The sequence below is a fragment of the Urocampus carinirostris genome, chromosome 1 (assembly GCF_059441175.1).
Source record: "Urocampus carinirostris isolate Australia breed hairy pipefish chromosome 1, RoL_Ucar_1.0, whole genome shotgun sequence".
Taxonomy (NCBI): domain Eukaryota; kingdom Metazoa; phylum Chordata; class Actinopteri; order Syngnathiformes; family Syngnathidae; genus Urocampus; species Urocampus carinirostris.
Genome location: NC_142349.1, coordinates 40,594,017 through 40,611,238, shown reverse-complemented (window position 1 = coordinate 40,611,238; position 17,222 = coordinate 40,594,017). Strand labels below are relative to the sequence as shown.

The window sequence follows — 17,222 nt, the reverse complement described above, 5'->3', positions numbered from 1 at the left end:
ATAAGGAGTCGTAAAGTATATATTTTAATCAGTTTCATTTTACACTTATTAGACTGGGAGGTACTTTGGAACCATAATCACAAGTACACAAAAAACAATTATGATGTTGATCTCCAATGATGTCTCTTTTCATAATAGGATGGTGTGCAGATGACATTCCCAGATGAAGATGATGAGGAGGATAATGATGGGGAGTTAGGAATGGACGAAGAAGAAAACGAAGGATTTGTGGGTCCTGCACTAAGCAGCCCAAGTGAAATCCAAAGTAGCAACGGGGAAGATAATGCTTCCTCCCTCACCTATTCCTCCTCTTCTGACCTCATCCCTCCGCCTCCCATGACGCCCCCTCCGCCTCCGCCCCTTCAGTTCAATGACACGCCGGCTCCCCCGCCTCCAGCTGCTTCTGCGCCATCTCAACCACCACCACCACAGAAACAACAGGAGCCTAGCTATAACCCCAAACATTCCCCAATAGCCTATGTTCCCACCAGACGCAAATCTGGCCCGCCTCCACCACCTCCGCCCCGCACTAATGCGCCACCAAAACGACACTCCTTACACAAAGTGCTGCCCTCTAAAGAAGAGCTGCAGGTGCAGGCTGCCATTCAAGAGTTGAAAACGTATCAAGGGCAGCAATCTTACCTGGAACGACAGGCCTACAAAGAGCAGCAAACGTATGAAGAGAGGCAAGCATATGAAGAGCTGAAAGCATTTGAGGAACAGCAGGAGCAAATGTTGAAGGAGCGACAAGCCTATGAGGAGCAGAAGGTGTTTGAGGAACTTAAAGCATTTGAACAGCAAATGTTTAGGGAGCAAAAAGCTTTCCGGGAGAGACAAGAGCAAGCCTACCAGGAGCAAAAAGCTTATGAAGATCAACTGATGCAACAACTCTATCAGAGCCACCACTCAATGCCTGCCCACCCCACCCAACAAAAAGCCCACTCACCACTACAAGTTGAGCAACTCCACCAGTCTTTACCGCCACTCCTAGCGTCAGAATCTGACACTGACCACTCGCAACATCAGCCCCATATGATGCGGCAAGCGCAGCCGCAGCCTCACCTGGGGCACCTCCATCGGCGCCTTTCCCGCTCTGCTCCACCTTCGCATCACCCACCTCCTCTACCGACAGCCATGCAAATTCAGCACTATCCCGAGGGCGTTTATCAAAGCCATCAAAGCCTTCAAACCCAGCAGCAACATCCGTCAGCTGAGATGCACCACCAGTTGCAGACAAAGCAACTCTACCAACCATCAGTGGAGGTGTTGCCAAAAATGCAACAACCCAGTAGCCACTACTCATCCACTGAAATATTTCCTCAAATCCACCAAACCAGCATCCATCACTCCTTGGCAGAACTCCCCCATCAAAGTCAGCAGATTATGAGTAAGCAGCCTCACAACTCCTTCACTGAACTCTTCCATCAAACCAATCAAATGCAGAGCGGACAGTCCCACCATTCGTCTAATGAGCTGCTCCATCAAATACACCAACCTCAGCCCCACCACTCGTCCTCTGAGTTACTCCACCAGGCCCATCAGATGCACCAAGTTAAGCCCTGTCATCATTCCTCCACCGAGCTGCTGCATCAAGTCCAGAAAGAACCCTTGTGCCAACCGAACCGGGAGAGCCACTCACGCCAGAGCCGTAGAAGTCTCAAAAATCTCCACGAGACCCAAGCCCCACAAGGTCAGAAGATCCATCATCATCCTCAGCCCATTAAGCCATCGCCCCAGAGACCCCACTCAATTCAGCAGTTGCACCACCACTCCAGCACCCCTCACATTCACCACATCCACCACATGACACCACAACCTCCACCGCAGGACTTTCAGCACCAGATTCATGTCATCCATCCACCTCAACAACCCAACAGATCCCATCCACTCTTGTCCACATTCCAACCTCTGCAACCACACCAACCCTCACTTTCCACCTTTCAGCCATTTCCCCAGCATGGCCAACCTCAACATCAGGCTCAGCCAGCCACCCAATCGACCCGCCCTCATTCCCAACCATCGCACCATCTAATGCAATCTCAAGGCCAATATCAAGCTCTGTTCCAGAACAACCCCTTTCAGAGTCATATTCAACCTCAGTCACTCCCCCATTCTCTGTCTGACCCCACGGAGAACATGGAGCCTCCACCGCCACCACCCCTTCCTCCACCCTGCTCACCTCCACCTATACCCAGGCCCACCCTGTCCAGAATGGACTCTCACCACATGAGTGTAAAGAGACTGCGTTGGGAGCAGGTGGAGAATTCTGAAGGCACGATCTGGGGCCAGGTAAATGGTGCGCCACATGTATTTGGGCTGCATTTTAGAATGTCGTAAATCAAAATGTATTTGGACATACTTGTATACTAAATTGTGAAACTTCCCATTTCTGAATTATTTAAGTTTTGGGTTCATTATGTGTCATACCCTGCTTTGACGTAACTTTAGTTACAGCATTTCTGTAGATTTGCACAAGATGATTAGTGTATATTGGTTTCCATAGGGGTAATTGAACAAAATGTTTCTTACACGATAACCACTGAATTGGGAAGAACCCTCACAACACCCCCCCCCCTTCTTCAACTAGGCTTATATTTCAAGAAAACAAATGTTGATCCACTTTTGACATTTACGTTTTAAAAGTTTCATTTTTTTTTTACAAATGACTTATTTGAATACAACTGTGTATGTTGTCTTGCTAGTTGGGCGCAAATTCTGATCATGAGAAACTTCATGACATGGTAAAATATCTGGACCTAGAAATGCACTTCGGTACACAAAAAGGTTCTTGTAAGTTTTTTCCCTGCTACATTTCTTATAGAAATTTCTCCTAGCTTTACAATCTTCTGTATTACGCTAACTTTGATTTTTCTCTCTTGTTTTTAGTGACAGCTGCAAAATCCACACCACAGCTTGAAACATTCAAGAAAAAAGATGTCGTTGAAATTCTTTCCCACAAGAAAGCCTACAATGCATGTAAGTCTGGAATTGTTCACTGTTTGCTTAGGGTATAAGGTGTTCAAATTATATCAACCCTGAAGGTTGAAGTAGTCAACGGAGGAACGTCAGTTATCTTTCTTTTATGGTTCTATTGTTTTTCAGCCATCCTGATAGCCCACCTGAAGCTCTCCCCTGGAGAGTTACGGCAGGTGCTAATGAGTATGAGCCCTGACAAACTAGAGCCAGCGCACATTAAGCAGCTTCTGCTCTACGCCCCCGATGCAGAGGAGGTCAAAAAGTACCAAGAGTACAAAGACGACCCTGGAAAACTCAGCCAGCCGGACCAGTTCATACTGCAGGTACCACTAGAATTTAGTGCGATGACAGGTGGTGATGTCCGTGTCTGTTGAGGCACAGTTAGATTTACAAATAAAAGAACCTACATCTGATGTATCATTTGATTGGCAGAGAAAGACAGCAATATTTAAATAGCAGCATAGAAAATAATGTTTTATTGTCTTACCTTGACTAATAAATGAAGTCTTGGTGCTAATCATTTTGAATAAAAGCATAGAAAGATAAGTAATCATCCATTGGGATGAAAAAAAGTCCATGCCCCGAGGAAAAAAAAATACTGACTGAATTGACTTGCTGTTGGCTTGCTAATTATTACCAATTCTACTGTTGGGGTTGAAATGTATGCCTGAATAGAAGTCTTGGTCTCACTATTGCCCCCTGGCATGTGGGAAGATAATCACATGCCTCACTCTGCTTCTGCACACCCTGAGCTCAGTACTACGTAACATACTAATTCTGTTAATATTATTTATTACATAATTTGAAAATTCTGTGATTTTGAAAAATAAAATCCAAACATTGTGAAAAAAATATAAAACACTAAATAAATGTAACCATTTAATAATTTTTAAATTTTATATTTCCATGTTGACAGGTGAGGCGCTACCTCACCTGCCTCCTGTGACAGCAAGTCACTCATCCAGTGGTTCCTAAGCTTTTCTGTACTGTGGACCATTTCAATGTCTGACAACTTCCTCAAAAATATGCTCAAGATCAGCATTAAACAGGTTTCTATGCTATATAAATGCAGTCTACCATTTTTGGTTGCGAACCACTGGCTCAGTGCGTAATAATTACATTGCTTTGATCTTTTGACTTATTGGGCTCGATTTTGTTGACAAGCGCAAGTCCGGTGCAAAGCATGGCGTGGGTCTGCCCAGGGGCAAGGCTAGATGTTCTTATGGTCGCACAGACACCTTTAAAGTGTAAATGGAGGTCACAGAATAATGTCCACAGACAAAACTGCCTTCGGAGCTGATTTGTTTTTTTGTGACGGCGTGCGCTATGGCCATAGAATGAAATCAATACTGAGAGTAATTTTGTTTTTTTTAATTAGTTCATTTAATATGTAATACAAAACAATATTTTGCAGTTCCGTTTGTTTAACCCCTTAACGTTCTGACAGCCCACAGTGAATGAATGAAAACTGTATTCGAACATCAAAATAAAAGAACAGAACAAAAACAATAACTTAACAACAATATAACGTTACATAATATGTTCGAAAGGGGTAGTAAGAAGCAAATGCTTCTCCATTAACCTATTAGGGCCTTTTTTATGAAAAGGATATATCTTCCAAATGAAATATCTTCAGCCATGAGTAAACAAATCGAATGATGATTGACACATTGGTTTGCCAATGAAATTTCCAACATAAATTTACGCCATTTTCCGGTGGTGTATTCTCATCAGAGCTAAAATTAAGTGTGCAAGGCAGTCTGTGATTCATGTTTGTACATTATTATTACGCCAGGTGTGCACCATCTTTGATTTGACTTTTGGAAAGAGAAGTCAAACATTTACAATTTTTTCACAATGGCTAAAAATTGCAAATGTTTTAGTGTAGTAAAGTGGTCATTTCCAAATGGCCACCTTTGGAAATGCTTGAACCTACCCTTTGGAAAACTGTGTAAAACACAATGTTTAGTTTTTCAGATTGTGATCAAATTTGACAAGGTGCCAGGTAGGGCTTTAAGGTATTGTATCACCTGTTTTCCAGCTAAGATGCCCATGTTACACTCATCTGCAAGCATATAATTGCAAAAAGAAAAAGAGGCGAATAAAAAGAATAAAAAGTTCTATCTCTGTGTGTTCCAACTCAGATTACTCAATGTAAGTATCACTTGCAGTGATTGTTTCAGTTTGTGACAAATTTTATGTGTATTACCTTTCGAAAGAGACCAAAACTGTCCAAACTCTCCAAAAGGTCCAAGAAGAGCATTCAATTTACTTTGGTATTGGGAATTTAGGAGAATTATACAGGAACGTTAAAAGGTTAATCAGGAAATGTTGGTTTGAGATGCAAGTGTGGCCACCAAAAACTAATATAAGTCAATATTTACATAAAAAGTGTCTGGTCTTTATTAGTCTTGGTTTACGGATCGATTGACCACCTGGGTCGTCAGAGCACCACTTACTGTGGTATGTATTGGGCAAATACAGCCTGGCAGTGCACATCTCTCTCAAGGCCAGTCTTTTGGTAGATATTTGCTTCCCCACATCAAGCAGATAGTACTGGTTTTCACGGTAACCAGTAGCAGGAGAGGCCTCCAAATATGACTCATATACAGCACCTTTATCACCTGTCGCTGTTGTTTTTCGGTGTGAAGCACCATCCCACACTTCAGAGATGAACCAGACCTCAGCATTGATGGGCAGCGGCTTGTGACAATATTAATACTGGGGAAACACTATATTGTTCCAAAATTTTGAGAATCACATCGAAGAACAATTATTTTGGCAATAAGGTTACGTCCTTTGATTTTGTGACATTTTAAAGGCTCAAAGACTCCTTGTCTTTTGAAGGACTTTGCATTTCGGATACTTTAAAAATATTAAAATTATATGAGAATTTTATCAAATAAATAACAAGATGGATACAAAACAAAATGGTTCTTTTGGAAATAAGGTACTGCGACTGGCTGACCACCAGTTCAGGGTGTCCCCTGAACTGCCTGAAGATGGCTGGGATGGGCTGAAGCACACCTGCGACCCTTCTGAGGATAAGCGGTGCAGAAGATGGATGAATGGATGGATGGATTGAAATAAATTACATGCATACATAAATAAATAATCCAAAAAGATGGTTCAATTAAAAAATCATAAATAGTGTGGGATTATTGTAAATGTGTAATGCATTAACTACAAATATTGAGCATGATAGAGACCCTTACAGTTTATAATTTCTTTACTCTAAAGAATCCTTTTAGCTTGTGAACCACTCAACTATGCATGAGGAGAACAGCTGCTTTGTCAATTTTGTCCTACGCCGGTCCGTTTGGTGTTCTTCGTTTTATGATGGTGTCCCCTTTGTTATGTATAAACATCCTTCCCCCAACAACTCTGTGACTGGTTGTAAGAAAATAGAGCTAGTCAGGTTATGGTCTGATCAGAATCAGGCTTTGGCCCTTACACATCTCCTCATGAGCTATATTGTTGTCCCCTGTCACTTATTGTATGTTTTATTCAGAGATCTAAGGTAATAGGCAAAAAGATAACTAAAAATTGGGTTGTTAGAAATAAATAAATAAATACATCCTTGAATGAATAATTAGATGTGAAACAAAGAGGTACCCTCCGAGCGACTGTCTGGACTCTATCAATAAATTCATACTTTATCAAACTGTTCCAAAGAATTTAACTCAGAATTTGCAGATCTAGGCTTCCGTATGGAATACAATCTCCGTATATAGTCATATTTGTCTTATAATTCTAAACATAATACATTTACTTTTTAGCAGATTTCATATATCAGTTTGTATTTCCATGTCGGTAAAGTAGATGTGCGTATTCAACATTTTATGTAATTTCTAACCTTTTTAAACAAAGGGAACTTGTTCTTGGAAAAATATACTGTTTTTGGCATGCATATATGTAAGATCACACATCCATATTAATGTCTTGTCAAAAGACTACGTTGTGACTCTCCCTCAGTTGCTGTCAGTGCCTGAGTACAAGACACGCCTGGAGTGCCTCCTCTTCAAATTTTCTCTGCAGGAGAAGACTGAAGAGCTGAGGGGAGCCTATGAATGCGTCACCGAGGCTTCTTGCCAGCTCCGCACCAGCAAGAAGCTTGCCAAAATTTTAGAGGTACAAGCCCAGTCACAGAGGTGTAATGAATTATTTCAAGGTTTTGTGACTGATGGCAGAAAACATATTATACAATTATGACTTGTTTTTAAGAAACGACATCCTTGTTAAAAAAAAGAAGAAATGTTCATTTCAATTTTGATTTTTTTTTTTTGTTATATTTTTTCTTAAGTTAAATATTTCTACAATTGTCTCATATGAATTCTAAATTCAGTTTACTCCACACCAAAAACTCTACACCAAAATATTTTAATGTTGTTGTTCTCTATGGCGAACTAAAATTTAGTGATACAGAATTACTGTGTTTACTTTGAATTCAAATTTGTGATAGATGTATAGTTTAGAAAACAATCAAAATCCAAATCATATAAAGTAAAAAGAAGTGAATGATTTACTTAACTTGCATCTGTCACCCTTTTTTTCACAGTTTGTGTTGGCCATGGGGAACTACTTGAATAACAGACAGCCAAAAACCAACAAGACGACCGGCTTCAAAATAAACTTCTTGACTGAGGTACCCTAACAGTACAACTTCACGTACACTAAACCAAGGGTTGGCAACCTTTTTACGTGGCGGGCCGTATTGGTTTAAATAAAATTGCATTAACGTGCACAAGTTGTGTAGAGGTAAGATCAGGACTAAAAAGATCCAGCCTTTCTCCGCCCCCTCTCGACGAGCACATACGTGGTGACGAGCACACACGTCAATAAGTGTGCATGCAGCGCTGCACAGATCCTCAACAAAGAGAAAAAGAACAATGACGCTGGAGAATTTAAAAAAAAAACTCAGCAAGAGAGAGGCCCAAACCTGCCCGAACCCAACATAATGATTGACATTTCAGGACCAATCCCGCCCGGAATGCAGGACGTTTTCTGGTTGGACTCAGACTTAAGATCTTACCTCTAGTTTAATTGTCTCATTGTTTATAAAGGGACCGTTTCATCCTATTGGTTTCCAAACACATATAATGGGGTACACAAATGTTCACATGCTAAGAAAACCAGATGAGTATTGTTTCATACAAATACTTCCATTTCAAATAATAAATGTCTATCTGATAAATGGTAGTCTGGATATACAGCTACAGTGAGTAGAGTGGCGCATGGCTTTAGCGACATCCAGTTGTAGAGGCCATGCCCCAGGCCAACTCCAATCACAGGGCGGTGACTAAGACTACCACTCTTGGCACGGACTTTTCGCACCTATAAAACCAACATGCAAGCTCCAAACTCTCTTCTTCCCGGCACATGCTCCTGCTCAACAAACCCTCTTCAGGCAAGGCCCATCCCCCCTTTGAGAAATTGACGGGAATGGGAGGTTGTGGGGAGAACATGGGCTGGTCTTCGTTTCTTCAGAAGGCCATGACTCCATGGGGGCAACAATCTAGAGCAGGCCGACACAACTTTTACTCATCAAACTCAAATGTAGACCAAGAAAGATTTTCCCAAAAATGGTTTCGGTGCAGGGACAAATAATGTGTGATTTCTGACACACTCTGAAAATACTTCCTGATCATTTAAATGAGATTATTATCTTAACCACGGGTTTTTGGATCAGTAATTTCATTATTGCAACACAATTTGGTCCAGTGCTCCTTGTTTGACTGGACCTCTTGCTTGCTTGGCTGGCTCATACAAACTGAACTGCCAAGTGTGAGTCATCCATATATGCTCTTATGGGAGGCTGGCGAACACCTGATCTGGATATTGGCCCTCTGCATTCCACTTTTTCAGTTTTGACTACCATGTTCATTGCCAAAGGAAAAAGGGGAACGGAGATGGTACAACCCGTTATTATGCCTTTCCCAAGGTGTTGCTAGTCTGATGTTACTGACCTGGAAGTGAACCTTAGCTTGAAGTTGTCATAATAATTTTTGCAGGGGTCATTAACCTTTGGTCTGTCCGATTGAAGATCTCATCCTCCCCCCTATCGGCATCTCCTGGGGGTATCTCTCTTTAGGGCTTTTTGTAGCTTGTTGGGGTTCCTTCTCACGAAAGATACAGGCTGGGGTGCTAACCCAATCTGTCCTGGCTGCCGTCTTTCCGGGCTGTCAACTGTCTCTCCAGTAGTCGACCAATCTGTTCTTGGTTGCCACCTAGTCTCTTCATAGGAGTCACTGGCTGTGCAAGCTTGTAACTTGAAAGAAACTTCTGCTGGATGCAACAGGGACGCATCATCAGTGATGTAAGAACCTCCTCATTTGAAAATGCCTTCTTTTACTTTATCAAAAATTCTGTGGCTCTAAAAGAGACTTTGGTGTCTTTTTGAGAGTTTTTCACCGGCCTTGTAAAAAAAGAAAGCTGTTTGCCCAAAGTTGTCTTTAACTCACGGGCGCTTTCTGTTCGTGGTGCGCTGCCGAGGGGGTAATTACGGTAGCATTGAAGCTCTTGTAACAAATGCTGTTGTGGCGCTCCATGTTTTTCAGATTTGCTGTAGCTACAATGCACCGCATGAGACACACAGTTTTCTTCTACATTAATAAAGCGTAATTATTCCACCCATTCACTACGAAATGTATACGGTGTCTTCCTTTTACCGCCATGTTGAAGTATGCAAAAATCGATTTGGACTCCTTCGCGACGTTCAAGATCGAGGCTGCGATTGTCATACGCACTAACCTCTGCCCCGTATTACATCACACTTCTCAGATTATCGAACTCTGCTACTTTGATTTTTTTTTAGGTTTTAATATATTTTTATACTTATTGTTTTTAATTCACACCACACAATCCAAGCTTAAAACACACTTCTATTCTATAGCATATGAATAACCTATATTTTATTTTGACAATATCTATATATCTGTGTATTATTTGCCCTCGTGTAGGTTTTAGATCAGGTGATGGTGTCATAATTGTCTGTGGTTTGCAATAACCTGTGGTCTGTGCAGCCCTTTGAGACCCTTTGCGATTAAGGGCTATACAAATAAACATGACTTGACTTGACACATTTTAGACATTGATATTTTGTGATTAGGTCTAATTTTATAACTGGCCCGCGGGCTTGTGATAATGCCACATGTGTTGGCGACCCCTGACCTAGAGACTAACTTCTTTTTTTGACATTTATGGCGGGCCGGATCCAGTCCGCGGGCCGTATGTTTGACACATCCGCTCTAATGCTCATCTAACCTATATTGACTTTTAGACGGAAAAAAAACTCAACATATTCTGCAGCGGTCCAAAATACATTTCACACAATGCTTTGTCATCCTTGCAGTTGAGTACCACCAAGACGGTGGACGGAAAATCGACATTCCTGCACATCCTAGTCAAGTCGCTGTGCCAGCACTTTCCTGACGTGCTGGATTTTTCCAAAGATCTCACCATGGTTCCACTTGCAGCCAAAGGTGCTTGTTGACATAGCAATCATTGAACATATAATTCAAAGTCGTTTCTTTTTCATCATTTTGTCTTTTGTTCAATGCAGTAAACCAAAGTACAATCTCGTCCGACATGGAAGATCTCCACGGAACCATCCAGAAAATCCGCTCAGCTTGTCAGAAAATTCCTGCAAGCACTGAAGACCGCTTTGCCACCGTCATGAGCGTATCTTTCTCCTGCATCATTGAGCCTTTCCACTGCAAAAGTCATATTTTAGTTCCACTGGCAGGTGTACTCATTTTATGTGTAATCAATTTTTTTTACCTTTGTTTCAACACACATAAAAATAATTTAAATAGGCACAATATGTTGGATAACGATTTCTTGAATACTGTACTTTAATGGTGACATGCATGTGGGGAGTTTGCATGTTCTCCCCGTGCACCTCGGTTTCCTCCTACATTCCAAAAACATGCATGTCAGGTTATTTGGCCGGACCAAATTGTCCCAAGGTGTGAATGAGTGAGTGAGTTGTTTGTCTCTGTGTGCCCTGCAACTGGCTGGCAACCAGTTGAGTGTGTCCGCTGCCCACTGCTCGAAGATGGCTAGGATGGGCTCCAGCACACCCGTCACCCTAGTAAGGATAAGCGGCGCAGAAAATGGATGGATGGAATATCGAAACATTTTAAATAAGTAAAGTTGTCTGACATTGAAACAAGATAATTTTATTCTTTAAGATGCTGATTTTTATTTTATGAATCCATTTTAATTTAACCCAGGGGTTGGCGAACTTCGACCCATAGGCCTCTCGCATCCAGTTAGGCTTTTAAATCCAGCCTGTCAACTGTTTAAAATGTAATAATACGTTGTATAAAAGGTTTTTAGCGCGACTATATCGAAAAGACCTATCTCCACTTTTTGTCATTTATTAATTTTTGCATAAATGGAAAGTTGACAAAAAGACCAAAAATGAGATAGACAGATAGATATAGATAGATACTTTATTCATCCCTGTAGGGAAATTCACAGCAGTATCCTTTGTTGTTTATTGTATCTCTTTGGCAGCAACGGTATAAGCAAATTTCCTGCAGAGGTATCGGACTGCAGGCGAATTGATTTGATTTTTTTTCTCCTAGCCAGGCCCTTCTGCCAAACCTTTTGAACCAATGGGGCCCGTGAAAATAAAAGTTTGGCCTCCCCAGGTTCCAACTAGACTTTTTTATCAACTGACGTTAAATCCACTATTATGTAATAATAACTTATTGCTTTTATGTGGCGCTCATGGATAGTTCTGAAGTCAGGAGAAAATTGTGGCAAGCATGTGGAGGTCCATGATTGGTTCCTGAAAGGTTGTGACCCTTGACTGACGAGGTCAGACCTTTCTTGAAAACAGCCACCCAGCCGTCCAGTCTCTGGAGTCTCTCCAGCAGAGCTCAATAGAGGAGTTTTTGCGAACAGCTTCCTTTTTTGGGGAGGACGGCAAAAGCATCAACACAGACGCCTTTTTTACCATCTTTACTGAATTCATCAACAAGTTCGAGGTGAGGGTGATTTTTTGAGTTGGAAGTTTTTTATTGGTCCCTTTATTTACTTAAATGCTTCATTTAATGGCGCAGGGATGAAAAACATTTTCAACAACACGTTATTTCAGCACTGAATCTTTTGGTCTACTGCTCGTTTAATTGCTACTTTCATGAACTGCGCATCCTCACGGACCTTTATTGCCTCAATCAACACTAAAGCACAGCTTTTATTAACTGGTGTTGCAATATAGTCAGACACAAAGTAAGGACAAAATCTTTGTCAAGGAATGTTGTTGCATTCGGGATTTACTGTTTGCGTGGCTACAAAGTATATTTTTCTATGTCTTTACCACAGAGGGTTCTGAATGATCAGCAGGCAGCCGAAAACCCAAAGAGTCCGAGGAGTCCACGACTGGCATCCCCGCTAGCCTGGTAGCTCCCCACAGAGAACATCTTCATGCAAACTGTAGCTGTTACTCTTTTGTTGTAGTATAAGGAATAGGTACAGTCTATGGAGGACCGAGCCTGCCATATGTAGAAATTAATGTATAAATACACATCAATATGTTATATACATTAACGAGCACAAACATAAATTACATAATACCTATATAACATAAAACATAACATGAACTATAGCAAATGCATCTATTCATTCCTCCATTTTGCCATATATTTTGTACTGTATTTTGTCGCAACAAATGTTATTCATGAGTTCTTACCAATTGGTTGATCGGTCGGTGTAATGGCCGATTTGTTCAACCAAAAGTTGAAAATTTTCTATGAGTTGTCTTCATTGTCATTGATATCAACATTGTGAAACATATGCGACAAGATTGGACATGGCACTCTATGGTAAACATGTAATACATATTTTAAAGAGAGAAAAAAGAGAGAACACTATCAGGATAAAAGGCTGAAAAAACATTCATAACGTAGTGCTTGAAGACTGGCCTAAGTTATACTAATAGTGCGATGTTTGTCAATGAAAAAAGGATAGTGCATTATCAATTAGGTGACCAAAAAAAACAGAATAAGGCACAATTTATATATTTTCAAAGTTTCCTGCAATAGATTTTGGCAGCAAGAAAAAACAATAAAGTCGCAAGATATAGCATATATAGGTATTTAACAATTTGTACATTTATTTCACATTATGGTAGGATTGGATCCTCCAAACATGTCGGCAAAGTTGGGCCCGTGACAATATGCTCTTATTTTGGTTTGCCTAGCCTCTTATGCAATTATCAGACAAGCACCTCCAATTTTTTGTGAAGTCAGATCAAAAATGTGTTTCAAATGAGGTCCTTGACTCAAGTTGAACATGTGGTTTCTTTGAACACTTTTGTGATTTTCACATTTCACTTTGTTTGGTACACCAGACTTATCCTAGACAACATTTGTAAATAAATCTCAGCCTCCTTCATGCCCAACCACCATGACCACGCACCCAGCCATAATAACGTTCATTCAAGCAGTTTGAGTAGTTTCAATCGGTAGCAAGATAATGCAGATGTATCTGACAGTTGACTGTACAGACGCTGTCCTAAAACGAACAAGATGGGTTCCGGACGATCGTTCGTAAGTTGTATTTGTTCGTAAGTAGCTTCAGTGCTATATTTTGTATGGAATGTATGTTTAAGGTTTATATAAGTAACCTGTATTGTTTGTACTGGAAAATAGACATTTCACAAAATAATATGCTCGATTAGGATAAAGTCAAGTGTAACTTACTTTTGGGAGATAAGCTTCAAGTATATTAGTGGCCGAAAAAAACGAACCAACCTTTTTCTCAACCACATCAATCTTTCTAATTCCACTTTCATTTCAAAAGGAACGGCTCGCCTGTTCTTTACACCGACGATATTGAATGGATGCACAAGATATTAAACAATAAAAATGTCAAAGTTCTTGGCACGCTGTAGAGACAGTGTAGTGTGTTTACACAAGAACTAGGAAGAGGAAGCCGGATTTCTTCTTCGGGGTGGATGCTAGGGGATCTCTCACAGCGCCACTACATGCCGGTAGCGGCGGAAAGAAGCACTACAGCAATGTCCTGTACTCGGAAAAAGGTGCACACAAAATCTAACTCACAGCAATGTCCGGATATTATTCGACATCCCGAATTTTTTTTTCGAATCTACCGTTTTCGTAACTTGAATGGTCGTAAGTAGGGGAGCGTCTGTATTAATATTTTGTAAGAATCACACTTTAGATCATTTATTATTAGCAACCATAGAGAAGCCTTTTTATAGTTTCATTTCCAAAGGCCAGCAAGCAAATTTAGGTGGAGGTGCACAGAAACATAGCCATGAAACCTTTTTGTCTAGCAGCATTCATTGATGACGACAAGTGGAATGGAGACAAAAAGTGCAGAAAACACTTGTAACTTTGTGGTAACTTCAGGCAACAATGTACATTTCTGAACAAGCCCACCATACTGAAGGTAAAAATCTATTATCTTATTAAAGTATAGTTATAACTGGTATTGTATTCCAAATTGTTCTGATGATTTCTGTCCTTGCGGGCAGCGTGCAATATGCTGAACTTTACCCTTTGGTCAACATGTCTACTAAGAGAAATGACACAGATGCATAAATGACGCTTCCTTTTAGGAACGGAAAGGTTTTATTTTTGTCCAGCTTTAATTTATGTGTTGACTTGAAATCGTGTAACGTAGCAGTTGATATGATTAGCTAATTTTACAAAAACTGTAAAGCTTTATAGAAAAAAATACTAGTTCACTATCTGTTATCGTTATTAACAGAATATATTTATTTACCTCTGTGTCAGGATGGCTAGCTAAAATGTGTAGCATTGTAAGAAAAAAAAATATTTATAGCTTCTATTATCGATAAGTATAGAAGAGGGTCTCTGTTTCATGAGAACACGCAGATAGTGTTTGAATCGACACCAAAACAGTATGCAAAATATAAATGCTCATCAAATTCTGCTAAATCGTTGAGGGAAAAACACATGACTGAAATCAATTTATTTTCCCTTTTCCTTTCAATAATCCTGATACACATTGTAAAAGTAAATTCATAATTATTTAGGAATTACCTAGAACACAAAGACGTTTTTGCACGGTATTACCACTTTACTCATTATTTCTGGCAAATTATCCTTAAGTTAGGAATTGTTTAAAGTTTTATCATAATGAAAAGACAACTTCAAAAATATATTGCCTTACTAAAAAGACCAATCACCATATTGTGATTTTTATTTTCACAAATTGAATATTTACAATGAAAAAAGGTGTACCAAAAAGCCAAAGATTTGAGAGGATTATTTATCAAATGGTGACGAAATGTTTGTTTCATCACCTAATTTAAATGATGAAATGTTAATATTCACATTTTTGGGATATAATTCCAATGAAATTCTCATAAAATGTGTTTCCACCTCCCTGAAGTTTCCCAACAAATGTATTCTTGTAATATTTGAAACTTTAAACTGTAATGGCGTCTTTATTCCTGGAATGTATTTATCTGATTTTGTATATCTTTTAGGACAATTTGAGAACATCCAAAATCTTTGCCGTGTCATTTCATAGCCACTGACAAGCTCTTTTTTACCTGATAAGAAATCTTCCTTTTCGCTTTGCTCTTCTCCTGCTGAGCATGTTTGATAAAATATATGTGTGATTTGTATGTGCCATCTCTAAGACCACAAATATATAAAGTCACTTTCTTTCCATGTGGCGACTTGTGTGCATTTACTAAAGTTGGTGGAGTTTCCTTAACCACTGTGGTCTTGGGGGAACCATTACCTGTGGTGTGTCTTGGGCAAGTGCTGCCTGGTGGCGCCCATCCCTCACCAGGCCAACAAATGCTTCCACCCGGTCTTCAACCGGGGATCTTTCGCATGTTAGGCGAATGTGCCAACCACTGATATTATGCAACTTTCGCATCGTTTATGTGAGTACTCGCAGTGATCATTTCTCGTACACTTCTTGTGTATGTGGGCGTGTTGTAGATGGACAATAAATCGATTATATTTTAACCAAAGCACGTGACGAAAGTGGAGTTTGCTCCCCTCCTACACGAATCCAGCTTCCATGTGCTTGTCCATTCAACCTGGCCAGACTCCTGTACATGTTTTGTGTTCTGTGTCGACTTTCAGAAAGGTGAGTTTGCTTTATTCCATATACATCCCAACACAAAATATCAGGGTTCGTATGGGTGCTTGGAATCTTTGAAATTTTGATATTGAGTTTTACAGGATCTAAAGGGCTTGAATTAAGGGTGAAGTGCTTGCACCAGTTCTCAACAAGTCTTAAAAATGGCGCCAACACTGATTTCTGGTGGCTTTCCTTTACCATTGCAAATTTCCATCATGATTAACGGCAGCTGGTTTAGTTTGTATGGCATTGTCCTATGAAGCATCATCGCCTCTTTCAAGTTGCTCCTAAGAGGACAGGTGTATGCCACACCTACCTAAACAGGGCACTATGAAATGTGTACCATTGCAAGGTTTACGTATCATTAATGGGTCATGCAAAATATTAAGTTGGCATTTCCCAGTGGTAAAAAGTCATGGGAATAACTTCCTGCAACTTAAAATGTATGTGGGATGTAACTGTAAATAATACCCACAGTGTAGCTGCCATCTATGCAAGTGTTTGTAAACTGGTGAGTCAGGACCCACTTTTGGGTCGCGAGTTTTTGCCCGGGCCAAATATTGCTAAAAAGAAAAAAAAAAACAGGGTCAATAATAGCCTGCTTAATCTCATGTTAATTTTTTTTGTTTTGTTTTATATCCTTTCTCTGGCCATAATAATATGTATCAAGAATGTTAATTAAACAGCAACCCAAAAAAACCTTCACTAGAGTAAGGGTTAGGGAAACTAGAACCATAGAAGGGGTCTTGGGTAGGAGAAAATCTTGAAGGGAAAAAAAACTTGGGAATCCCATTAAGAATGGCTAAAGTGGACATACTTGGGGATCTGAAAAGCTTGGAAGGAGTTGCAGGTTGAAGAGGAGCTAGATGAGAAGATCTTTCCATTTGAATGACTTTTTGAATGGAAACGATTAAGCAAAGCAATAAGGGAGGCTTTGTTTTTTTTGCCCAGCCTTTTGCAAGGTTTTGGGGGTACCTATAGCAGCAAGATGGCAGAAAATTATGTCCTACTCATTTTCCTATAAGTGAGGCTCATGTTATGTCAAATAAATGCAAATTTCTTGACTTTCAAGTTTATTAAAAAAATGCCCGTTTATATGATAGTTCATGGAACTTTGCTTATTATTCAAATCAATACTGCTTTTT

The 17,222-nt window shown here is 40.1% G+C and overlaps 2 protein-coding genes across 2 annotated transcripts in view; one reads left to right on the top strand and one right to left on the bottom strand.

Annotated features, from left to right (window-relative positions):
- The window catches only part of grid2ipa (glutamate receptor, ionotropic, delta 2 (Grid2) interacting protein, a), a 48,319-nt gene extending 32,698 nt beyond the window's left edge, over positions 1-15,621 (top strand). Inside the window, exons 14-23 of the mRNA XM_088334913.1 lie at positions 139-2,289; positions 2,703-2,790; positions 2,887-2,976; positions 3,103-3,299; positions 6,952-7,107; positions 7,535-7,621; positions 10,328-10,457; positions 10,538-10,656; positions 11,808-11,972; positions 12,310-15,621. Of these exons, the coding sequence (XP_088191039.1) occupies positions 139-2,289; positions 2,703-2,790; positions 2,887-2,976; positions 3,103-3,299; positions 6,952-7,107; positions 7,535-7,621; positions 10,328-10,457; positions 10,538-10,656; positions 11,808-11,972; positions 12,310-12,390 (3,264 nt within the window). The 3' untranslated portion in view covers positions 12,391-15,621. The remainder of the gene's footprint in view (positions 1-138; positions 2,290-2,702; positions 2,791-2,886; positions 2,977-3,102; positions 3,300-6,951; positions 7,108-7,534; positions 7,622-10,327; positions 10,458-10,537; positions 10,657-11,807; positions 11,973-12,309) is intronic.
- arhgap17b (Rho GTPase activating protein 17b) overlaps positions 14,683-17,222 on the bottom strand; it is a 50,134-nt gene continuing 47,594 nt past the window's right edge. The window contains exon 21 of the transcript XR_015850782.1: positions 14,683-14,696. The gene's annotated coding sequence lies outside the window, so the exon portion shown is untranslated. The remainder of the gene's footprint in view (positions 14,697-17,222) is intronic.